This window comes from Netta rufina (assembly GCF_964035555.1).
Source record: "Netta rufina genome assembly, chromosome: 7".
In the NCBI taxonomy this organism is placed as follows: Eukaryota; Metazoa; Chordata; class Aves; order Anseriformes; family Anatidae; genus Netta; species Netta rufina.
Genome location: NC_140130.1, coordinates 33,907,547 through 33,932,489, shown reverse-complemented (window position 1 = coordinate 33,932,489; position 24,943 = coordinate 33,907,547). Strand labels below are relative to the sequence as shown.

Here is a 24,943-nt window from a genome sequence, read left to right as displayed (position 1 = left end):
CAAATCTGAAACTCCATTAGCACGGGGATGGGAGGGGGGGGGGGAGGAGGAGGAGGAGGAGGAGAAGGAGAGCGGGGAGGGGGATTTATTTCGCTTCAGAAGGGGACTTTAATAACTTCTCTTTTAATTGGTAAGCCACCCACACCCACACCTCTCCCCATGACCCCCCCGGCTAAAGGGACGGCGCCGGGCGGGCTCCTTTTCCCCCGATCCCAGGACATCGCCCGTCCCCGCCGGGTGCCGTCGGGGGGGCGCAGGGGATGCTGCCCACCCCCGGCGCTGCCCCCTGACGATCTCCGCCGTCTCCCCGCAGATGCGGACAGCGGAGCCGAGGCAGCGGCCGAGGAGAGCCCGGGGGCTGCCGGCACCACCCCCGGCCCCGCTCCCGGTCCCGCAGCCCCGGAGGAGCCGGGATCTCCGCGGGGAGGGAGGAGGCGGCGAGCCGAAGCGAGCTGCTCCAAACCCCGGCGAGCCCGGACGGCTTTCACCTACGAGCAGCTGGTGGCCCTGGAGAACAAATTCCGGGCCACCCGCTACCTCTCGGTGTGCGAGCGCCTCAACCTGGCTCTGTCGCTCAGCCTCACCGAGACGCAGGTGAAGATCTGGTTCCAGAACCGCCGCACCAAGTGGAAGAAGCAGCACCCGCCCCCCCCCGACGGCTCGGCCGCCCCAGCGCCCCCCAGCACCGCCGCCCGCGGCCCCCCGAGCCCCCCGGTGCGCCCCTCTGCGCCCCCCGGCCGGACTCTGCCCCCCTTCGCCGCCGCCGAGCTCCTCTTCCCGGCCTCCTCGCCCTTCCCGCTGGCCGCCGGCCCCTTCGCCCCCTTTTTGGGGCCCGCGTACCTCGGGCCCTTCTACGGCCCCCACCTCTGAGGTCCTCCACAAAGTGCACCCCCGAGGTGCCACCACTGCTGGGCTCCTGGGCACGCTCCTGATGCGCTTGGAGGCGTTGGGATGGAGCTGGCGAGCCTCTAGCCACGTGCCGGTTCCCTCCAGAGCCTTCGCCAAGTTTCTTTTTAAACCATTCTTCATCTTCAGCCCAGGAGCTGCTGAACTCATCCCCACCACCAGGACCCTGCTGCCTCCCACCCGGCTCCCGGCGATGCGAGCGAGCGAGCCAAGACGGCCCCAAACCCCGGTTGTTCCCCCAAATCCCGCGGTGCCCCATGTGCACAAGGTTTTTTACACCACTTCTCCCGTCGGACCTAAAAACTGCGAGCCGTGGACTCGGCACCTGGCCGAGGAGGGGGTTTTCTTTTGGCCGGAGGGGTAGGGGAGCGCGGCTCCGTGCTGAGATCTGTGGGGTCAGTGGGAAGGTTGCTGGGAAGATTTCGATCGCTGCTAACACGCGGCGCCCCCGCGCCTTTCTTTGCAGTCCATCCCCGTTGACTTCAAAGGGTTCAGATGAGACGCCTACAGATCGCTCCCCTCGCGGAGAACGGGTGCTGCAAGAACAGCGTTAGCGCCGAATGAGGCAGAAACGCCAACGTAAATCAGAGAAAACGATTGCATTATTCATTTCTTTAAAAACGGGGCATTTGTGGTAGAAAATAAGTGAAACGCAGAAACCTCCCGCATGCAGAGACCTATTTTCCATAACAGAGAAACACGGGCTTTCCCTTGTTTCCTTTTTGGAGCGTTTCTTAGGAAGGAAAATCATATTTCATCTTCATCGTTACAAGCACCGGAATGAAGAGGAATTCTGGCTGGGGGCTGATCCCTCCCCGAGTGGCCGGGAAGTGATTGGGTTTAAAAAAAAATCCGTCTCGTGCGGTTTCATAAATTATTGCAACACGCCGCTCCGGAGGGTATCCCCTCGGTCTCACGCTGCTTTAAAGTACACATTGGCTCTCCAACCAAAAATATTAGCTCGTAAATCCTGTCCATCTCTTCTTGTGTTTGTCTAAATAAAAAGGTTTGTTCGTTTTTTTTTTTTTTTTTTTTTTTTTTTTAATTATACCGTGTTGAATTGGTTTTAATTGTGCTCAGACGAAGCTGTGTCTGCCCTGTGAGTGGGCGTCCGGGCACCCAGCTCCTTGGGGTCGGGTGGTGAGAGGGGCTCCCTGGGACCCCCTGCCAGCATCAGCAGCACCCTTAAGTTTTTGGGGCTGAGGTTGGAGCCCCAAAAAAACAGTTCTGGGGCCGGCTCAGCCAAGATGCCGCAGCCTGAAGAAGAGGCAGCCGGTGTCTTCCCAATTACATGGATTGCTACTAATGAAACCCAAGGCTGGCTTCAGGTCGTGACTTTGGCAGGCACAACTACTGCAGGAGTGTACTTACTGGCAGGTTAGTTAAAGTCACTTTTTAACTCTAATTGGACTTCAGTTGGAGTTGCAAAAGCCGGGGTCATTACGACAGTGCAGCGGGGTGCGACGCTGCCAGCAGCCCGTGTCTGGCCAGCAGACCTAAAACAGGAGCCCAAACCCTACGGGAAAAGGGTCTCTGACAATTAATGTCATAAAACACAACCCACTTTGTGTTACCTGCACCTCTGTCCTACAAGAGTGGGGCATGGCAATGGGACCGCGGCCCTCGTGGCCACCAAAGCTGCTCGCACCCCTCCTCAACTCCTGCACCTCTGGTTTCTGGTTAGAGGCGTGGTGACTTACAATGCTGTGAGGTAAAATTCGGCCCTGGAAATAGCCATTGCTGCCCAGCACCACGCCGTCAGGATTGTGCCTGTCGCAGCAGTCACACTTCTGGAGGTGCCCCACCGAGTACCCATTATCTCTCGCCGTTCTGGAGGCGGAGCTGTAAAATATTTTCAAGCACGGGCATAAACTGGCTTTACTCACGGCCGAATGTGGATGCTAAAAGGAATCACAAGAAAGTCCCAAGTGTAAAGAGCAAAAAAATTGCATCTATATCAAATTAAAAGGGTTTTGAATTAAAATGCTCCAGAGAGAAGAGTTAGGAGCCTCATTCCCCTAGTGTCGCCTGTAGGAGCAGCACCGGCAGCTGCTGGGGACACCTGGGGCACGCAGCCTTGCAATAAGACTCAGACAGTGCTCATATTTGCCCCCAAAAATAATAAAAAAACATGTTTTGTACCTTTGATCTGCACAGGGAACAAAAATACTAGTGGTCCAAGCCGCACAGAGGCACTTTGGAAACCAACTTCATTTAAGCTACTAATGAAAGACGTGCACAGGGGAGCACCACGGCATCAAAGCCAGGGGAATGCTGGAAATGCCGATGGAACCGGACTTTTAGAGCAACAGCAACTCATACGGATGGGTTTCAAAGTTGTAAAAATACAGCAAACGATTAAATATACCGAGGTCCGATCTTGGTAAATATAGCAAGATAAAATCCGTGTATGGCAAGGCTGGTGGCCAAGCATTTTCAGTGAAGAAAACTCGTGTTTGTTGTGTGATACAAGGCTTTGGAAAATTAAAATTGAATTCCCTCCCTCCCTCCCTCTCTTTCTCTCTCATATCATTAGCTACGATCAAGTAATAAGCATTATAAGCAACGAGCTGTGTATGCACAGTTTCCTGAGCTGAGGATGAGCTGAGGTTTCTGTTGTCCTGGTGTCCTTTACCCCCTGCCTTACGGGCCCCGGGGAGCTGCGGCGGGGCTGAACTAACTCCTTGTGCTCCCTGCTGAAGGCCCCCACGAGGAAGCTCTGCAGTGGGAAGTGTTTCATGGAAGAGTTTCATAAAACATCTCTGATCCCACGGCTGGCGGCCTGCTGGTTGTACAGCACCTTCGTGGTTGTACAGCACATTTAGAGAGGCGATGAGAGGCAAGGTAAGGTACCCGTGTGTTGATCAAAGGCCTCATGAAATAGAAGAGCCGATCTATTGAGTGCCTCGTCGGCCCGCTAAGTGGTGAAGTGGCTCAGGACTGACGGGGCAGCGCCGCTTTGGCCCCATATATTGCTCATGCAGGAGGCCAAAGTCTGCTTTCCCGCAGCTTTACAACTCGCAGGCCAGACCAGACGTCTAGCAAAACATTTGGTGGGCGAAATCCTCCCGAAGCAAAATTGATAATAGGGTTCTTGCACCATTAGACCCGAACGCAGTTTTTTGTTTGCCGCTGTGACCCCGTATCAGCTGAAGTCACCTTGAGCAGCCGTGTGCGGCACTGCCCTGCCACAGACAGCCCGTGTTGGGGGGCTGATTTCTGGTCGAGCACTGAGTAAAAGCTTCTGGGAGACAGCGATGTGTGCTCATTATTCATGAGCTTCCTTTAGCCCCCTACTGAGGCACCTTGCGTGATGTTTTAGCAAGGGATTGTTGCATTAAACTCAGTTCCCTTCACATTTTCCCCTTCAAACACCGAAGAGTCCCCAAGCCAACTTCTTTCTCAGGCTGATCATCTCCTTTTCTATGCTCTGTATAACGCCGCATGATGAATGTCATTAAAAACGTGGTATTTCACGGGGCTTAGGCATGTCCTAACACTGCAGAGAGACTTCAGTGGCGTGCAGCATTCAGGCTTTTCCACCAAGCAGCCCCTGACGTTCTGAAACACTTCCAAAGAAACCAGCCCGATGTGCAAATCCAGCACAAATAAAATATTTGACTCCTTTAAAAATCACGCCTCACATGCTGACTTCTGGTGGCTTTGATCATTAGTTTTGCTGCTACTGTTCAATGAAAAAGTCCCTATATTTATTTATTTATTTCTAAAGGAGAAGATCTACGAAGATGCACAGATGTTGCACAAGGGTAACCTTAAAAGACATCGGGTTCTGCACCTGTGGACCTTCAAGCACCTGGCATTACAAACTCAAAAAATAAAATCAGCTGAGTTGAAGCCTTGTCCTCTCGGGCAAGGTCAGCTCCATGGCCCTACAGCCTCTGGGGCCGTGTCTGCATGCTGCCACGGGCCTGACAGCTCCTTATCACGCCGTCCCTGCCCCCGAAACAACCCGGCAGGACTCGGGGGATGCTGCACTGCACTGGAATTGGCAGGGCAGAGCATTAGTTTGAAGACACGATAAATGAGCTGCAGAGCAAAGAAAGGATTAAGTGCTTTGCTTTCCTGGTTTATTTGCCCCTTCTAAGGGGCGGCCACGTGGCAGCTTAATTAATTATTTTGAAACAACGGCCTTCAAAGAAAGTCGTTTGTTCTAGCATGTGCCAAAAACACCTCTAATTTTCTGAATTATTTGGTATTCTGGAGCATCTCAGGCTGGCGTAAATCCCTGAAGGGGGAAGTTCGGGAGCTGCCAGCAGTCGGCCCGAGGTCAGGACAAGTGGCAGGCGACGCAGTGGGTCGCCTCGCTAAGCTGCCCCTGCGAGGAGGCCGAGTTAAAGTCTGACTGGGGCCAGGCATTGTGTAAGCTCTCCGGTTCCAGCCCACAGTAGCCCCGAGCAGATGATGGCCCACCACTTAGCGAGGTCAGCAGTCCCTGTCGGGGCAATGCCAAGCACACGCACCGCAGCAGGGCCCACGGGGATGTAGGATTTTGAGGACAGTTTCCCAGCTCCTGAGATGAAGTGCAGCCAGATGTTCAGGGCTCAGATTCACCCGAATGGCAAGATATTCGTTCTTATTACAAACCCAGCTGTATCTGTGTTCATTTTCTGTGTGCTCTCCCGACAGCTACAGCTGCCAGCTTGGTTAGATTTGGGGAGTGTGGAGAGCAGGTAAAGCAATTTCCAGGCTCTCCTTTCCAGAAGTCACTGTCCCGATAAAATCCAAGAATGAAGCTGATGGAAGTCCAGAAGCAGAAGGTCTGCAGGATCAAAATCAAAATATTTTTGTACATGGAAGAAGCAAACTCACGATAGGCACTTGAAAGCCTGAAATTCAAACCAGCTTTGTCTTGCTCCCATTTTCTTTGGATTTTATTGTACTATTTCTGATTTTTTTATGCTAGAAAATGCAGGTCCTGTGGATTCTCAGATTCCTGCCCTCTTGCTGCTCTCCTGGATCTCACTCTTGGATCATGTTGCTGCTGGGACTGCAGGTAAATGGGTAATTTTATTGTCAGTCACGTGTTGGAGCTAGAGAAAAATGAAATCCACTCCTGAGTGAGCTGAGGACACACAGCTCTTTTAATCTGTGTTGGTGCATCTGAAAGTTGTTTCTCTCAGATCATCTCCAGACTGTTTCCTCTTGGTAGTGTCATGCCCAAGGAATGTGATAACCACCAGAAATATATAAATAAATTACATTTCTCTCTTCCTATGTCATTGAATTAAATTACCTACAAGCTCTAGAAATATAAGAGCTTATTGCTCACCCTTAAATCTGGGTTTCACACACAAACAAAATGTCACATCTCATTTGTGGAAGGCTCTGGACGCAAGCATCAATAAACTGCAAAGGAAGATAGTGGAATATAAATTCAGATATTGGAAAAAATGCCTAAAGAAGACAAGAACTATTTCGATTTTATAATTCAGTTATCCACGCTGTCATCCAACAAGCAGAGCATCATTGAAATCTTGGTAAAATAAGACAGCAAGCAAACTGGGGAGGCTCAGTGTTAACTATAACTCAAGGTTTATCTTGCAATAGGAGTATCAGCTCCAAGGGATGTTCGTGGTGCTTTAAGCTGGTTAAGGAACATCCACTCGATCACACAGCACTGATTTTAATGGGGTTGTGCTATGTTTTGCCAAACTATCTTGAAAAATACAGGCTAAGAAAGAGACCCCTAACTCGATGTGAAAGGCAGATGTGCTGTGCATGAATTACATTTGTTGTTTCTGTGCTCTGACACACCGCATGGTAAGATATCCTAGCTGTGCTGCAGGAAAGACTACACTTTCTGGTCCTGCAAGAAATACCTCAGTGTCCGTAAACAGCCAGAATAACACAACCAGGGGCCACAGAGAGCAATTTCCCTGGACCAGGTTCTGTGAAAAATCAGCATGAACTTCCAACTCTCACTGATGAAAGATTGTCTATAAGTAAGAAAGTGTACAAGTAGAAAAATTCCTGAAATCCTTCATTGGTGTCTTGTCATGATGATAACAAAGCCCCTTCACCTTCTCACGTCTCGTTCAGACATACTTCTCAAATAAGAGACCAGGGTCACAGAGTAGCATCACCTTTTAACCTTTTATTTCTTTTTTTTTTTTTTTTCTGAGTGGCAGCATGTCATGGACAAGAGGAGAACGAGTGAAAACGACCCTTGTGGCTTTCCTAGAGGTAGGCAGAGGGGTGGGACTGTCCTCCCGCCAGCACCGAAGACTTCCACCAGTGTTAGCTAATTGTGAACTTGCACCCTGAGCCTCATGACTTGGACGGGCTCCACACCCAAGCTGCTGACTGGTGTAGGTCATGCCCTGCGGTGAGTAACTCTTCCTCCGAGCTGAGCAATGAGCCGGCACGGCCACCAAGGAACGGAACAGCAAGAGCAGCAAGCGTCCCGTTACGCCAGCACTCCCCCAGCACCGCCTTTGGCCCCGCAACGCGCCCACCTCGCCCAGGCAGCACCCAAGGCTGTGGTTAACAGGCGAGGGTGTTGGCCCTACCCCTGGGGAAGAAAATAACAACCATAAGGCGGGATGCAATTCCTCAGCCTCTTCACATGCCTAATTCCCCCTGACTTCAATGAGCATTTCTGCCAGAGAGCGAGCTGCGGCATTATGCCTAACGACTGGCATGACTTAACTTGTTCCTCCATGTGACTGTATGGTCTGCGTGGACGTCAGACTGTATTTTCTGGATAAGCACAATGAATATAATAACCCTCTTTTCTCAAGTAGGTCAAGGTTTTCTTCTTTTCTGTGGGGCAAATTGTTGCAAAATGGGAAAATGTCGAGTCTTCCGTTTCTCATGTTTTGGTTGCTGTCATGTGGAGTCTTTTAGGTACCGACAGGTAACCAAACAGCGCACATTAAGCTGCTGCTTTTTTTTTATTTATTTATTTTTCGCTTTTTTTTTTTTTTTTTTTTTTTCTAAATCACAAGAAATACTACATCTAGCTGACAGCAGCTGCTTCAAGATCTATGGTAACAGCTACCACCGTGAAAAATGTGAACAATTTAAAATTTCAGCTTGATAACATTTATACAAGAAAAGTGGGTATTTTCAGTGTCTTGATTTTAAGTGTCGAAAACAAAAGAGGAAAGAAAGTGATTCACAGAAGGATTGCAATGATCCTACAAAAAATTGTGATCCAGCCTATATTATGTAGGCGTTTGCAGTCAGTCTCTCTCAGATGTTAAATAACCAGACTCCAGTTGAGAGTTACTTCACACTTGTATTTCTTTTTATCTCAAAATAAGCCCATACCAGCTTTAACAAATAAATTTACACGTAGTATCTACACATTCTGTTCTATGCCTGTATTTGAGCACGTAACCCTTTTTTTTTCCTCGTCTTTCGGACTTGCAGGATCCAAAAGAGAGCAAGCCCTTTCTTGTGTCAGGGTTATTGGTTTGTTTTGTTGGTTTTGAGACTCCGCATTTCAGATATTAATGGGCAGTGCTTATTTGGATACATGGCCACTGTTTCCCTGGGAGTGAGGCTAGACTCAGACATTTTTTCCTTACACCAGAGTTGAACTGTGACAAAATACAATACTCAAATTGGTTCACTGCTTTTTTCCAGCCTTAAAATTGTGGGCGTCTCGCAAATAAATCATACCTTTAAGTAGAAAAAACGGGTTGCAATTGCTCCTAGATAGGAGCAATTTCTGGACTTAAAGAAGAAACTTGGCACAGTGCAACCATGCCTTCATTCGACACACATGATTGTGAAACCTATTTTGCAATGTAGCACCAAAGGCACAACCTTTTAGCGTTGAATACTTCATGCGTTCAGCTTCGGCAGCAGATGCAGGGCACTGTTCCCTGGCAGAATTAGGCTAGTTAGAGACATAAATATACTACTAGGATCGAGCCTGACTGGGTTCGGATTTACGAAGAGCCTGGGATCATCTCTCTGCTCTCCTCCCAGCTGACTGCACACTGGGAAAATTGCCTCCGAGGGCATTTTTCTCCAACCGCATATGCGATGCTGCTCCCTGCCAGGCGGGCTTTGAGCCGCTTGGTTAGGAGATCTGACAGGGTTCCAGGACATCTCCATGGGGTTGTGTTTGTGTGGGGGGAGATATGCAAATCCTGGGTGCTGTCAACCCAATAGACCGCGTTTTCTGTGTGGAAAAGCTGCGGACTTTTGCAGCGTAGATAGACTTGTCAGGGCAATTTATGAGTCAAGAGGCATCCAGAAGTCAGCACTGCTGAGACTTTGCTTTGGTTTTGGTTTTAGTAAGGTGGATTATATAAAAAGGGAAATAGTCTCAGTATCTTTTCACAGCATTTCTTCGTCTTTTGGGTTAAAAACAATGCACTTTCACTACTCGTGGCTCAGGGGAGACCTCGTTGCTTTCTACAGCTCCCTGAAAGGGAGGTGTGGGGAGCTGGGGTCGGCCTCTTCTCACGGGTAACTAGCGATAGGACCAGAGGGAATGGCCTTAAGTTGCACCAGGGGAGGTTTAGACTGGAAATTTGGAAACATTTCTCCTCAGGACGAGCAGCCAGGCGTTGGGACGGGTTGCCCAGGGAGGTGGTGGCGGCACCGTCCCTGGGGGTGCTCCGGGAGGGGTTGGACGTGGTGCTTGGGGACACGGCTCAGCGGGGACAGATTGGCCCAAACCCAGCTTTTCCACTTCGTCTTTATTTTATTCATTTCTGTTCGCTCTTCCCCGTGCTCTCCCTTTCGTTCCCTCCCCGGCCCCGCCAGCTCCCTGCGGGGGCGGCGGCCCTGAGGCAGCGCCGCCAACAGCCGCGGAGGCGAGGGGGCGGGCCCTCCCTGAGGGCTTGCGGCTCCTTCGCCCTCCGATTGGCCGAGCGCGGGGCGTTCTCCTCGGCGGGAACCAACGGCGGGCGGCGGCGGGGCAGAGGCGGGCGGCGGCAGCCAATGGGCGGCGGGGCGTGAGGCGCGGTGACAGCTGCCGCCGGCCGCCCCCGCCTTTGCGCCGCGGGCCGCGGGCGGAGCAGCAGGGCCGGCAGGTAGGGACCGGGGCGGGGGGGACAGGGGGGAAAAACCGGGCCCGGCCTCGCTTCTCGCCTCATGTGGGGGCCGCCGTGAGGGAGGGGAGCGCGGCGGGGCCGCCGTGCCGTGAGGGAGCCTTCCGGGGTCCCTCAGGTTCCCCTCAGGCTCCCCTCAGGCCCGTTGGGGGTAACAGGCCTGAGGGGAGCTCGCAGCCCGCCCGCTGCCGCCCGCCTCAGGCAGGGCCGCCTCCCCCAAAATGTATTTATTTCGTGTTGTTTTTAGCCCTGCTGAGGTAAAACTGGCCCGGGTGGGTTTATTTTCTCCGGTTTAAGGCGGTGTAAGGCGAGCAGCGTTACTGAGGGGCTGCTGTGGAGGAGAAGCCGCTTCCCTAGCGCTCAGCGGGGGGGGCTGGCCCCGTTTCTGATGCAACACCTCCCGCCTGCCTCCTGCCCCGTAACGAGTTCCTGCTTTTCCCCCCTGCTGCACCCCTCCTTCTTCCTGAAACCGCCGTGCGGATCGCCAGGAGCAGGCTTCTCCTCGCTTTTCGGCTCCAGATGCAACAGGAATTCGTGGTTTCGCTCTGCTTTGCTCAGGGTCACGCCCCCCATGCTCAGCTGAAATGATAGAGCCTCGCTTCCGCAGCTTGCAGGTCGTTTCTTCCTCCTGGAGGGGAAGTCTTTCTGGGGATTTCTGATTAAGGTTTGTCACCCTGAAAGAAGAGTAGTCTGTAACTCTCTGGTGAGGTGCAGGTAAGAGTTTCATTCCTTTACAGCTTTCATTTCAGGGATATTTGGGGCATGTCCAAAAATAGAGGAGCTTATCACAGAACCAGCTGCCCTGCCAGGGAGGTGTGTCAGGGGCAGGGTGGCACAGCCCAATGGCAGTTAAGGGGTTAAGCAAGTTGTGTTTCTGAGTGGTGCAGCTCTGTCAAAATTTTTCTTCCATGAAGACATATTTGCCTTTTTTTTTTTTTTTTGGTAAAATATTTGAGTGACAGTCTTGAGGAGTCTTAACACAGACTGCTAATACTTAACAGCCCTGAGTTGGTAAAATGCCCAGGGCTGAGGAGCAGCTGATCTCCTGCTGGAACGGGGACTGCTGATTTTGGTAGATGCAGGAAATGGTTTTTCTGGCTTTGCTTCGAAATGAGGAACAGCAATATAACGTCAGAGGAATCTGCTGGAAGAAAAGCCTCTTTAAGGTGACTCATCCAGCGTGCAGTCCTTTACCAAAATAAATGTAGAATAATCTGCTGCTGCAAGCAGCCTGAAATGATCGTCTCCTCCCATAAACTGTCCCTGTGTTCTCCTGTTTTTTACACATCTTTTGCAGTGTACTTTTGTTGTTAGGTAGTGCGCCAGTGTTGAGGTTCCTTAAAAAGCTCTTCAGTTTGCTGTGGAGTCTGTTGCAAAGGAGGCTGCGTTGGATAATCAGAGCACTTGTCATTGTCATCTTCATTGTGGGCTAATAACTTTTTACAGTTTGTAAGTGTGATGTTGTGCAAGACTGGAATCTTTAGCTCTGACTGTGCTTGGTCTTGCTAAAGTGAACACCTCTGCCTTGGCTCTCTGCTGTCCCCACTACTCTCATCCTTCTCTTGCGCTTCTATAAGTAAGAACAAGTTGAACGTGGAAGAATCCTTTGCTCCTTCCAGCTCTCACAGACATCTTGGGCCTTTCTGGTGTTAGTGCTTTCCCCTGAATGGAAAGACACAGAACTTTCCTGCAAAGGATTCTTTTCACGCTGTCCCAGTGTTGTGTTTCAGGTGCTTCTCAATCCTTTACCATAATTTGGAAGTGCTATCAGAGAACTGTGGAAACAATTTCTATTCCATTGTCAAATACAAATCTGAAAAAGATTCACCACATCTTGGAGTTCCGCCTTCCACTTTTGATGGACTTGACAAGTTTGTTTCCAAAGACACGTTAGCCATATAAGTCTGGGAATATTAATTACACTCTTTGGTAAATGCTTGTGGAATTTAAACGGAAAGATGCCACCTACTGCTGGGAATAAGACCATGGTTCTGTTCTTCATTTTTGAAGGCTTAATTGTGTGGTTGCTCTGACAGAGCAGGAAGGGGAAAAATGCAGTGGAAGTTCAAGTTCCTAATGTTTTTCGTGTGTGTGTTTCATGAAATTCTGTTACTTTCCATTCATTTTTTCATTGCCTTGAAATGCCCCGAACAAGGAGTTCTTTATCCGTAGCTGGATACGCTTTAACATCAAGAATGCAGTTTATACAAAAAGCCACTAACTTGACTTCTTAAAGCTGACCTTGGTTAAAACTAATCTGTCCTTTATCAGTCTGAAATTATCAGCTAAACATTATTTGGTCAGGTGCTTCTTTCCAGCCTTATATTATTTGCTTTCTGATTCTGTGTTGAGATTTCTCTTAAGGAAGTCTTCGTCAGATGAAAGGCATTTCAGCAGCTCCAGCAGCTTGATAAACTTAACTTTCTGATCATTTCCCTGCTCTGCTAAACGTAGCTTGTATTAATAAATTTAGTTGCAATTTAAGGCACAAAGAAAAGGTACTTTTATAGGTAAAAATTAGGGGACTAGCTCTTAGGCTTGCTGAGTCGTGCAGTTTTTGTTCTGTTTCTGGGAGTGTGCATTAGAATAGGGGAAAAAAACAACTTAGTTGAAGTCAGTGCTGCATTCCTTTATACTTCGTACAAGCTTTCCTGATTGCAGCGCAGAATGGTTGGGAAACCTGTAATCCTGGCAGTAGAAGCGCTTTAATCGCGTCATATATTTGTTCAGAAGTACTGTCAGTGCTAATCATTAACTTCTTTTTTTTTTTTCCTTTTTTTTTCCAGATCTCTCACGGCATACCTGAAGTCAACAATGTTTTCCAAGCTCACCCGCCCGCAGAGCCTCGCTGTTCTCTGCCGAGGTGTTCATGCTTCGCTGAGTTCTGCTACCTCAGTTGCTACCAAAAAAACAGTTCAAGGACCTCTGTCCTCTGATTACATTTTTGAACGTGAGGCTAAATATGGGGCCCACAATTACCACCCGCTGCCTGTGGCTCTGGAGAAGGGAAAAGGTATTTTATTTCGGTTGCCCTGGGTCCTGTTGATGGGATGTATATACATAATGATTTTGGCCTAATCAGTTTCAAAACTCTTTTCTTGTTGGGCTGGGAGCAGAGAAGATTGAGATAATTGATGAAGTAAAGGTAGTTAATTTGCAGGCCATAGCTCTCTATGAGGCCTTATGCTGCAGCCTTATGAGGCCACTTCATACAACTGTGCTCTCTATAAAATGATTTATTTAAACAAAAGTCTAAGTTCTGATGATTTCCATAACTCAAGAATAACTCAGCAAGAAAGCTTCAGGCAGCTGTTTCTTCTGCTGCCTTGCATGGAGATCTTCAGTGTTAAGGTGAACATGAAAACTGCATTGGATCCCTGTTCACGTGCGTACTTAACCTTGTGTACTGCTTCTGTGTTTTGGCTTGATTTAAATTTACTCTGATTTCTAACTATATTTTAAGGGGATTTGCTGCTCCGCAGTATTTACCATACTTTTATTTTTCTAGGTATTTACGTGTGGGATGTTGAAGGCAGAAAGTATTTTGACTTTCTAAGCGCTTACAGTGCTGTTAATCAAGGCCACTGTCACCCAAAGATCGTGAGTGCTCTGAAAGCTCAGTCTGAAAAACTGACCCTTACCTCTAGAGCATTCTACAACGATGTGCTCGGTGAATATGAGGAGTTTGTCACCAAAATGTTCAATTATAACAAAGTTCTTCCAATGAACACAGGTAAGAGAAAAAAGAATTTTATTGCCACTGTATTTCCTTCCATGAGAATCAACACTTTTGTGCTGCACTGATGCGTTTGTTACTGCATCGATGACCTGTCGGATGTGCAAATATGATAATGGTGCTGCTTTATGTTTTAGGAGTGGAAGCTGGAGAAACTGCCTGTAAGTTGGCTCGGAAGTGGGCATACGTTGTAAAAGGCATTCCGAAATACAAAGCAAAAATTATTTTTGCAGGTACGTTACGTGTGGGTTACGAGTTGAGGTACTGAGAAGAAGGCAGCTCTAGACACTGGCGGTAGCACTCGTCCTGTAGCTGTAGCGATTGCACTGCAGTGTTATTAATGATTTGTTTTTTCACTGAAGGAAGGAAAGCACTGTTAATGAAGTGGTTTATAGAGCTTTATAAACAGCAATTGGATGTATAAAGTAGATGTTATTTGTACTACTTAACCCTTCTTCTTGTCAGATATTGCTTAATAGCTGCCTGAAGTCAGATGGAAGCTGCATTCATCCTCCGCTCTTTTAATCGCTGTTTGGGTGTTAAAGTGCAGTATCTTTTTATTCCTTCTTTCTTGTGATACCTTTCATTTGAATTAAACTGTTGAGACCCCTCTCAAAAATCCCACATTCGGGATAACCTCCTTCCTTCTTAACCACTCCCTACCAGTGTTTCTCTTCGGCATTCTTTAATTCGGTATTCCAGAAGCTGGCTTTAATCCAGTAAAGCCATTTTGTAGTCTTGATGATACAGCAAAGGTAACAGCAATCTTGCTAGAATTGATAGTGGGTCCTGACTATCTAAGTGGTGTGCTTTCATCCTTCGTCTGCTCTTCTTGGCTATATTACAGGGAAAAGTTGCCTACCACTGAAGAAGCTACTGTGCTTTGCTGAAAAATGACTGCTTAGGGCTAGTTCAAATAACTTCTATTTGGTATTTTTTGGTTGTAGATGAAGTGCTTTTTGTTGATTCTGCTGCTTTTCCGTGGCTCTGTATTTTATACAACTTCCCAGAATGAAACTAATTAATAAGTGATTTATTTATGTATTTATGTATTTGTTGCTGTTGTTTGTTGGTTGCTACAGCTGCAGTCTGTTTCTGACTTCTGGTGCATGTCATAGCTGAACTATAAATTGTCATTAGACTACATTTATAAACTGAAATTCAAAGTTGAACACTGAGTTATGTCTTCTAGGGACAATTAGATTTTTTTTTTTCCTGGGAATTCTTTAAACAAATATTTCTCCATTTCTTCCATGTATATTTTATTTTGCTCTTTAGTCAGTCAACTTTCAGTAAGTGCTTTCTTACTTCGATAAGTAACTCCCCAGAGCATAGCAGGGGTTATCGTGACCGTTTTGAACTCTTATCTTCCTTATTCTTATCAGACATCTAATTATCAATTAGGTGACAGTAAGTTGATTCAATGGAAATTCTAAAATTTTCATAGTCTTGGTGATAGTTAGTTCCCAACCATTTTAACTCATGTTTCTATATGAAATAGTGCAAAGTCAGAGTGTTTTTAAAAATATAAACGGCTTTTCCTGGAACTTTGAATTACACAGAAACGTATTTTTTAGGCTTACTGGCAGCTTTATTAATAGGATTTAAATTCTGGATGGTATTTTCTTCATGGAAGTTATTTTGTATACTTGCCAGGTCATGTCATAATATTCGTTTGTTTTTCCAACGTGCTTTTGATAGAGCAACCTGATGTATTTAAGGCATCAGTGGAAACTACTAACAATTGCTGGAAGGATGCTAATGTTAGACAACTCTTAAAATTCATAAGCAGGTTAAAAAATGTGATGTCCTACAAACCATTCTGGCTCTTAGTTTTGTAATGAACCTCTGCCGGTTATGTTAGGTGAAAATGCATTGTAATTTTGTCAATGAGATGTTTGCTATATAAATATTAATATTATTATTATTATTTTTAGCTGGCAACTTCTGGGGCAGAACGATGTCTGCTATCTCCAGTTCTACAGACCCATCGAGTTACGATGGATTTGGACCCTTTATGCCAGGTTTCGAAGTGATCCCATACAATGACCTACCAGCTCTTGAGGTATTTGGGATTATTTTACTGTGTCTCTTAGGTAAATAGCAAGGCAGAAAAATCAGAAGCTTGTCATTTAAAACATATCCATTAAGAAATATGTATTTCTTATATATGTCTAGATACATATACACTGCAGGTAATGGGTGTAAATTCTCCTTTGGCTTTGATTTTCAGTTTACTTTAGGAGATAGAAGGAAAACAACAAGATCTGTTTCATTTCAGGTGTAGAAGATGTTTCAGGTATAAATAAAGAACAGCAAATAAACTGCAAGGGGATTCACGTTACACTTGCATGAAGTAAAATATGTTCTAAAGTTGGGCGTGGATTCTGAAGCTAGTATCTTGACTTACTTTTCTCAGAAATGCTAAGGATTCTCCAATGACTGCATAATTAGAATTCACTGCAGTTGCTTACCAGTTTTGCAAGCTTCCTAGCATCCTTAAAAACATGCTAGGCTGGCAGTTCATTCAAGTTACTGAAATACTACTGATTCTGCAGACAAGCTGTTGGGGAGTGTTGACCTTGATTAAAACTTCCCATGCTCGTAGTCTGGGTTTGTGCATTGGAGGGTAGATGGTGCTTGATAGCAGCCATAGGGTAACTGGATTTGGGACCTGGAAGGCAGGAGGGTGCCAGCTAAACAGAAATGGTACTGAGGCAGTAGGATCATTGGCATTGCCAATTCCATCATACATCATCTCCATGAGTGACAAGTCAGTCCTCCGTGTCTTCTGCGCCTGCTTAGTAAAACAAGCCATTTGTGGAGGTTTATGGGACAGAGATGCCTGCCTCCTAGGAGTTTGTTTAGGGGAAACTAAAGGCTCTCTGTGTTATAGTTGCTTTGTGGAGTAGCTAAATCAGCTTTGAACCTAAGTAAGGCTGTTCATTGTGAAAGCTCTGTAAGTATTTACTGGCTTTCAGCTAACTTTATATTGAGGCTTTGAATACACTGGAGACCTAGAACCCACATCCGTGCCCATCAGACTAATAACTGAATTGATCCTGTTTACGGGGCAGTATTAAGGAAAGCTGCAGTAAACTTGTGCTGGGAATCTTTGTATCTTTTGAGTCTTGTAGACTTGTAAACCTTCTAGAGCTTGATAGTGCAAGAATGTAGCTGTGGACTTTGCTTTAAGATGACAGCTTTGTACTAGAGAGCCTCCATTCCTTTTTGTTTGAGGTGAACTGGGGGAAGCATTGAGCAATTGTTTGCCTTGTATGGAGTAATGCAAAACTGAGTATATTTCTGAGGTAACTTATGAACCAATCCGATAATCTGCTTGTCTGGCTTTGCAGTTTTTTAAGGTTCGTAATTCCCTGAGCGAGCACACCAACTGATCTTTTGAGGCAAGCAGGGACATCGGCTTCTGTGTTGGAACTGAAATGGCACTGAGATAACTGTCTGACAGGAATACCATTACCTGCTTTTAGGATTGAAAACAGAGTGACAGCTAGGTTGTGCTATGTGCTCTTCCCATATTTTGTAAATGTGACCTGAGTACAAGTTTTTCTTTTTCTCTTTCTGTGCACATCATATTTACAGCGGGCACTTCAAGATCCCAACGTAGCCGCTTTCATGGTTGAACCAATTCAAGGTGAAGCAGGCGTGGTTGTTCCTGACAAAGGCTATCTCACGGGAGTGCGGGACCTCTGCACAAAGCACAACGTAAGGAATTCATTAGAATTAGGTGGCTTAAAATCACAGGCTGTGTCTCCTGGCATGTCTTGTACGGTTATTCTCATGCAAGGTATAGGACTTCAAATGCTGTTTTATAATTGCAGTGGATTAGGGTAGGGGATACTTACACTTCCTGCTTCCTTACCTGGAAGTACTTCTTAGCAGTGCTCACTTTTCTCTGTTTATTATTGCTGTCACCAATGTAAGTTTCTAATGGAAGCTTTTGAAACTGCATTTATTTTAATTAAACTCTACATTTCTTTTTCACTCTTGTTGTTGTTGTTGGTGGGTACTGCTGATGCTCATAAGCAGGCTGCCTTCCCTTTTTGCAGCATCAGCTTGGTCAGGCTCTTCTACAGGTCTAGGCCTTGTCCTTTGTAAGGAAAACAACAAAAGTTTTACTGATTCATGGCTTTTTATTCCCATGCAGCCTGTCTGGTTTGAAAATCAGCACTTTGTTCTAACAGAGTTCTGATTCTTAATTTTCAAACGTTACCCATAAATTATTCCAAACCTTCAGAGGAAGCTATTGACGTACAGGTAATGAAGTTGCCTTCACTGTTACTGTGATGCTTACCTCACAGAAAAGGAATTAGGTACTTTATGAATTCCAGCACATGACAGTAGTGCAGCTTAGGAAAATGAGATCAAAGACTTGCATGTAGGCTCTCAGAGTCATATAGACACTGGGGATCAGACTGAGACCAGCAGAGTTGCTAAAGTGGCATTTTTCAGAAGCTTTCAAAGGTCAGTTTCCAAACAATGCGCTTGGAGTAAAAGATGGACTAATCCTAACTTTTTGGAAATCTCACTTGCTGTTGTAGTGTAAATAGATTCTGTTTGAACAGGGACCAAGCCGATGTAGAGTATTCCTTATGTAGCAGAGAATCTTTGTTAAAGATGTCAGAGAGAATTAGGGTAGTACATTTACTTTTCATTAGTTTGACATTTCACAGGATGTGTGCGTCTTGAGGGGGTAAAAGAAGCGCACATAGTATGATACAGCTGGAAGGTCTTTCACTGCGTGCAACTCTATTTGAACTGAAGTAGGAATGGGAGTGAAAAGTCATTTTTTGTAACGTGTGTGTTTTTTTTTTTAACTCTATAAAGGTTCTGTTTATTGCCGATGAAATCCAGACGGGTTTAGCCAGAACAGGAAAAATGCTAGCTGTTGACCATGAAAATGTGAGACCTGATATAATTCTTCTTGGAAAGGCCCTTTCTGGTGGCTTATATCCTGTGAGTAACAAAAATAAATAAATAAATTACTTGGCTAATCATTTTTAAAGTAATTAAGACTGAAAGTCTACTAGTTGGAAGACAAATTTGATATTTGCTGTGCTTGGAAATCGGTGTTTACAAGATTAACTATAATTTGTGACCCAGATAGTAGAGCCTGTGAGTGATGCATCAGAAAATTATGGAATACATAGTTACATGTATAGCTGAAATGGCTAGAGAGCACTGAACTTTCTGTGTTGATACTTGAATTGTTTGACGCATCATTAGATGCATCTTCTGGGATTTTTTAGGTGTTTTGGTCATTGTTAATTGAATAGATTTGATGTATCTCTGTTTACTTCAGTTTGATAATATCAGAAAGGTAAGTGTCTGGTGGTCAGCCTTTCATTCTGGAATCACTAGTTAGTGATTCTAACACTGTCTCTGGGCAGTAGATCATCACAGTCTTGCTTTAATGAATTTCTGATTAACTTTGTAAAATGGGAGAAAAATAACGTGTGCTAAAGCATCATCTATTAAAAGCATTTTTCTGAACAACTGGCATTAGTTCACTTGTTTGTCATGCCCACATGACTGGGTTTATCCTCCTGGAGTGACATAAATTTCTGCTGATTAAGCTGAAAATTGCAGCTTGCCTTGAACTGTTTTGGCTTGGTTTTGACTTGTTAAACAGAGTTATGAAACTTAAACTCTTGAAATAATATTCATTTTGGAGAAATGCCTCTCAGCTGTAGTTAACTGCTGTATATTACCGGTATAGCTGAGTGTATCTAAGGGGATTAAGCTGTTCTGTGATTGTCAGATGTCCTCTTCTGCACGGAGCTAGGAATATAGATGTAACTTATTGCCATGGGATGAAAAGCACCCTTTCGTGAGCCCTGAGGAGAAGTTTACTTCTGAGAGATTTAAGTTTACTGTTCTAAATGATGTAGGTAAATGAGTTAGCTGACATTTCCATTCTAGGTCTCCGCAGTGCTGTGTGATGATGAAGTTATGCTGACCATTAAGCCTGGTGAACACGGATCTACATATGGAGGAAATCCGTTAGCCTGTCGTGTTGCAATAGCAGCTCTGGAGGTTTGTGTTTTAATATTTGTATCCTAAAGCAATAAAGATGTCACACAGACATTATCTTTGCTTAAATAAGGAACATTATTGATGTTACGATACAAATAGAAATTTGTGTTTAATAAGAATGAAAAACTGGTAGTAGTTAACTACTTGCATGTGGAATCATATCAGAGAATGGCTTGGGTTGGAAGGGACCTTAAAGATAGATCATCCAACCCCAACCCCTGCCATAGGACATAGGACACCACCCACTAGATCAGGTTGCTCAGGGCCTCATCTAACCTGGCCTTGAACACCTCCAGGGATGGGGCATCCACAGCTTCTCTGGGTAACCTGTGCCAGTTTCTCACCTCTCTTACAGTGAAGAACTTCCTTCTAATGTCTAACCTAAATCCTTCTTTAGTTTAATGTCACAAAACAAGCTCTAAAGTCTTAGCTGAAAAGGTACCCTAATTTCTTTGTATTTTATAGTCTTAAATTTTATTCTGCCATTTAAGCCATTATCCAGGACAAGGTTTAAGGTACTTAAATTCAGTAGAATGATTTTACTAATTTCACTGAGTCATTTTAAAAATAGTACATTTTATTATGCCATATTTAAGAGTTGCTGCTCTGTGAGCTTGATAACACACATGGCACTGGAGCTCAAACAAAAGCTAGTAAAATATCTTGTACAGGTACCATATTTTAAACATTCTGTGACTGCATAATTCACAACATTTAAGCAAGTCACTCAAAAAGCCTCATCGTTGCCTGATACATGGACTTGGCCAAACTCAGAGATTGAGTTTTCAGAGGTTTGTCTTTCACTTGGGGAGGAAAAAAAAAAAAAAGACAACTGGAAAACAGTTTAGAGATTTATGTTTCCTGTGAACACAAATGAGTGAAGGCTTAATGATAACTGGCTTGGATGTGCTATGTTTGCAGTGGTACCTTGGATGGGTCAGCTGTTGTATCTCAGCAATTGTAATGTCCCTGTGTGCCATGCTGGAGTAGACAACTAAAACAAATGCAGTGCCCTTCAGTTGACTGAAGCACTAACCTTCTAACCTTCCTGTAGGTAATTGAAGAGGAAGACTTGGCTAAAAATGCAGAAAGAATGGGTAACATATTAAGAAATGAGCTCATGAAGACACCATCTGATATTGTGACTTGTGTCAGAGGGAAAGGACTGCTCAATGCCATTGTAATCCGGGAAACCAAAGGTAAGGAAACACAATCAACTGCAGAGTTGTAGCATGACAAATAATTTTCAAGTTGAAATCGCAAGTATCTGTGGAGCAGGGACATAGCTTATAGTCATCTTGTTTGGGTTCTGATCTTGGCACTGTAGTACTGCCTATAAATTTGAGTGTGTGCTATTGAAAGTAGGAGGCTTTTACTATCTCAATCTAAACTTTTAACAATATGAATTATTTTATGACTGCATAATGTTCAAACCTGGCGGTGAACTTAGCTCCCCACAAATGCCCCTTGGTGTGTTCAGCTGGAGATAACTGGCCGTGTCTGGAAGGCTGGTTTCTGTCAGACTGTGGGAAGTTTGGCTGAGGTTGTTTATTCCAGGATAATTAGATGAATACTGGAAGGCATAAGGAAGGAAAGAGTTAATGACTGAAAACAAGTTTCTAGGGATTAACACACTGAAGCACACCAGAAAATGGTTTAAAAGCCAGAGCAGACAATTTTTTTTTTTTTTTTTTGTCATCAATATACTAAGTGACAAAGTGCTGCAAGGGAAGGGCTGTAATTTCTTAAGTCATGCATGTGATGCGCTGAAATCCAGGCATAAAAGTAACCTTGTCTGATGTCCTATCCAGACTTCTTATCTTACCTGCCTCTTGCAGGCTTCCATTTCTTCTAGTTTTCTTTGTTTAATCCCTTGCTACAAGTAGGCAGGCTCTCATCTGTGAAAGAGCAAAGCTCAGTTTTTGCAGCAGCCTTAAATATTCACTGCAAATTCAGGAGAGCTGCTCAGATGTCACCACTTCATTTGCGAGAATGAGCACATGATATTTGATTTTTCTCACTACTAAATGACAAGCAGTTTACAGTCTGGCTCCTCATACCACGTGCTGAAAATGCGCCGCTTTCTCTGGCACGGTGCAAATGACTTTCCTTTCATTGCAGACTACGATGCCTGGAAGGTGTGTCTGCGGCTTCGCGATAACGGACTTCTTGCCAAACCTACCCATGGTGATATCATCCGGCTGGCACCGCCTCTGGTGATTAAGGAGGATGAAATCAGAGAGTGCATCGAAATAATTCATAAGACCATTCTGTCCTTCTGAAAACGTGGCTTTTAAAGAGTATCTGCTGACTGACCCGAGCTGGTGTGTTGTTATATGTGCGATGAAGGCCTGCACGTGAAGCAAGCATCTTTAATTCCTTTTATCTAAGAGGACTTAAGTCTTTAAAAACAGGAAAAAAAAAGAAAAAAAGCTGTCTTTTATTTTCTTCCGAGCCATTATAATTTAATAATGATTTTAAAGAGCTTCCAATCTTGGAATACTTGGAGATGAAGTGATGAGGTTCTGTTCATCTAGTCGAAACTTACCAAACTGAGTCAGAGTGTTTGAGGGGGGCACATCTGTAGAAATGTGCTTAATTATTGAAAGTCTTGGCCAAAGTTTAGAGTATAACTTATATATATATATATATATATATTTAGTAAGGGTGCTCTTGAGCTTTCAGAACTCTCCCAGGCATCACATTTGGTATTTTTGCCTCGTGGTGAGATGTTTGTAGTGGGGAAGCGCTTGCCATTATGGTAGAATTTCTGTTTTTCATTTACAGCTAGAAAAAAAACAATGCTGAAGATTTCACAAACTGGGTGTTGTGCCGGTGATCTTGACAAGCATCAGGCTGTGTTCTGTGTGTAAAGCATTTTGGTTTTATAACTCGAGTTGCTGTTCTCAAGACTGGTCTCGGTGTTTGGCTTTGCAATCTTGTAAAATAGATCTGAGTATACAGATCTGTTTTTACTGTTACAGAACTTCCTATAATCTGGATGTTTCTATTAAAACATGCCTTGCTTTAAAAAGAAAAAAGTTAATGTGCAATTTAAATCCACAGTGTACTGAGAAAGAGTGAGCCCCACAGAAACTTGCGGTCACCTCCATCCAGAGCCACAACAGTCTGTCTTTTTGTGTCTTTATATGGCAGCTCTTGCTGTTTTTTTTTTTCTTTCTTTTTTTTTTTTTCTCCCTAGGATGAGTGCTTTACCATGCAAATGGTGAATAATGCTGTGGTGCTTGAAAGGCAACACAGTTCATAGAAATGAACCAATCTGCCCTTCAGGATCCCCGTGAGTGCCTTACCCAGCTGTGTACCTTACTTGGTTTCAGACAAAATACAGTCAGCTGCCACGGATGGAGGAAGAGTGATTCAAGTTGGAAAGGTCTCATATGTGCAAGGGGCAGTGTGTCACCCTGACTGTTAGCCTTGGGGTAGGAATTAAATGCAGAAAGGTGTTGCCTGGGAAGGCTGCCATTTCTGCAGGCTGTGCTTCTGCAACCTACCAGGAAAGGTGAAGTAACTGAAAGAAGCTGTAGTGTGAACATCATTGCTGGAGTCCTTTCCAAAAGGTGAACCCTCCAAAATCCTTAGCAGCCAAAAAAAATTGCTTTCATAGAGCAGTAGGGCTGGCAGGAGCCAAGGACATGATCAGGTCCATTCCCCTGCCCCAGTTATGCCACTGGTTGCATGATTGCCTGAAAGGGCTCTAGGGCAGAAGACTCCTTTCCCTGTTTCAGTGCTTCCTCGTCCTCACAGCTAGCAAGTTTCCTACCGTATTTATTGTCTGTGTCTCTTGCTGCCCATCAGGGCTGCAGAACGGGTTATTGTCCCTCTGTACAACAGTCTTTAACACGTGTAAAGATCGTTATCATTCCTGTTTCAGTGGTTTCTCCTTCTCTCAGTAAAATTCTATTACTTTTCCTGCAAGGTGATGTTTCTCTTCATCCTTCTTGCTCTCCTGTGATTCACTGCTCCAACCATGCCCTCGCTGCTGCTGAGCAGAGCTGGACTTGTTTGTGCTGCCTGTGTGCTGTACTGCACTTCATGCCTAAGCATTGTCGTTTGGGTTTTCTTGCAGTGGCATATTTTTATCTCTCAGCTTGTCCTTGCAGACTCCCTTCTGTGCGAATTGTTTTGAAGAACAGCTTTGAACCTGTTTGTCCTCGTTTTGTTTGTTTGTGCAACGAGCAAGAATAACCCGCATGTAACATTTTGTTCTGGTTTATTGTCTTTCAGCCTCTTACTCAGAAGGTTTCTCTGGCTTTGTTATCGATTTCAGCTCTGATCTTGTCCAGCCCACTTTCCAGTTGCAGACTAACTGGGCCAAGTCTGCTCAGAACTTGATTTTTTTTTCTGTTTGTACAGCAGATCATTGCTGGCTGATCTCTGGGCTTTTTATTCATCCCATGGTTGCTTCCTGAATCTCATTTCCCTGATGAGCTTATGAAAATAGAGGCATGTAAAGCCTTTCTGAAGACAAGTCAAAAACTCATCTTAAATTACACTTATTTAATGACTGGGTAATTAAGGATTTTTCCTTTTTGACCTGAAAGTTGCCCTCAATTCTGCATTGTTCCCAGAGCCACAGCTACCCGTGTGAGGAAGGCAGGTGTGTAGTGCCTGCTGAAGCAGCTCAGAAATTCAGGAGCAGAGTTAAGGAACTCCATACGTTGCTTTGGGAGTAAAGAAAGATCGTCTGCCTGTGACATGTAGCGTGTGTTTGGAGAAGGAGAGGGCAAAATAAGGGCTTACTTTACCGTGGAAAATGTCTTTCTGTCTGTCTGCTGGCCAAATCCCAGTTCATGCTTGCTAGATTTCAGTGACATGGCTTAAATCTCTCAAGCTCAAATGCAGCTGCTCATATAACTAATGGGCTTGTAAATCAGTCGCTGGGTTTGTTGTCTGGGATTTTAATTAGCCTTAGAAATTTTCTTCAGGGCTTCTCTTACCAAAAAAATGTAGACAACTAAAGTGCCTCCAAGAGCTCAGCGCCAGAAGTTCGGTGCTCTCGTGTTTGTGCTTGTTGTACAAGTTGCTCAAGTGTGCTACAGCTCTGCCAGGCGCTGCTCCTGAACAAAGTTTGCATTTGAAGGATGCCAAAGTGGAAATCATCTACAAATTAGTGTAATGCGTACTCTGAAATGTGCAAAGAAAGTACGTAAGACATTTCATAAAATATTCTGAGTTTGTTTTTTGCATCCTA

At 45.1% G+C, this 24,943-nt stretch overlaps 2 protein-coding genes across 2 annotated transcripts; both read left to right on the top strand.

The window, feature by feature from the left end:
* Positions 1 to 159: 159 nt before the first annotated feature.
* Positions 160 to 870, top strand: NKX1-2 (NK1 homeobox 2; the record flags this gene model as incomplete). The annotated part of the gene is made up of 1 exon (XM_084290572.1): positions 160 to 870. One exon carries the CDS (start codon positions 160 to 162, stop codon positions 868 to 870), a length of 711 nt encoding a protein of 236 aa, XP_084146698.1.
* Positions 871 to 9,870: 9,000 nt separating this feature from the next.
* Positions 9,871 to 23,667, top strand: OAT (ornithine aminotransferase). The gene is made up of 10 exons (XM_084289873.1): positions 9,871 to 9,920; positions 12,725 to 12,951; positions 13,447 to 13,671; positions 13,812 to 13,907; positions 15,612 to 15,739; positions 17,278 to 17,400; positions 18,523 to 18,651; positions 19,618 to 19,731; positions 20,786 to 20,930; positions 21,853 to 23,667. The coding sequence occupies exons 2-10, from the start codon at positions 12,753 to 12,755 to the stop codon at positions 22,011 to 22,013; spliced, it is 1,320 nt and encodes a 439-aa protein (XP_084145999.1). The 5' UTR covers positions 9,871 to 9,920; positions 12,725 to 12,752; the 3' UTR covers positions 22,014 to 23,667.
* Positions 23,668 to 24,943: the final 1,276 nt, after the last annotated feature.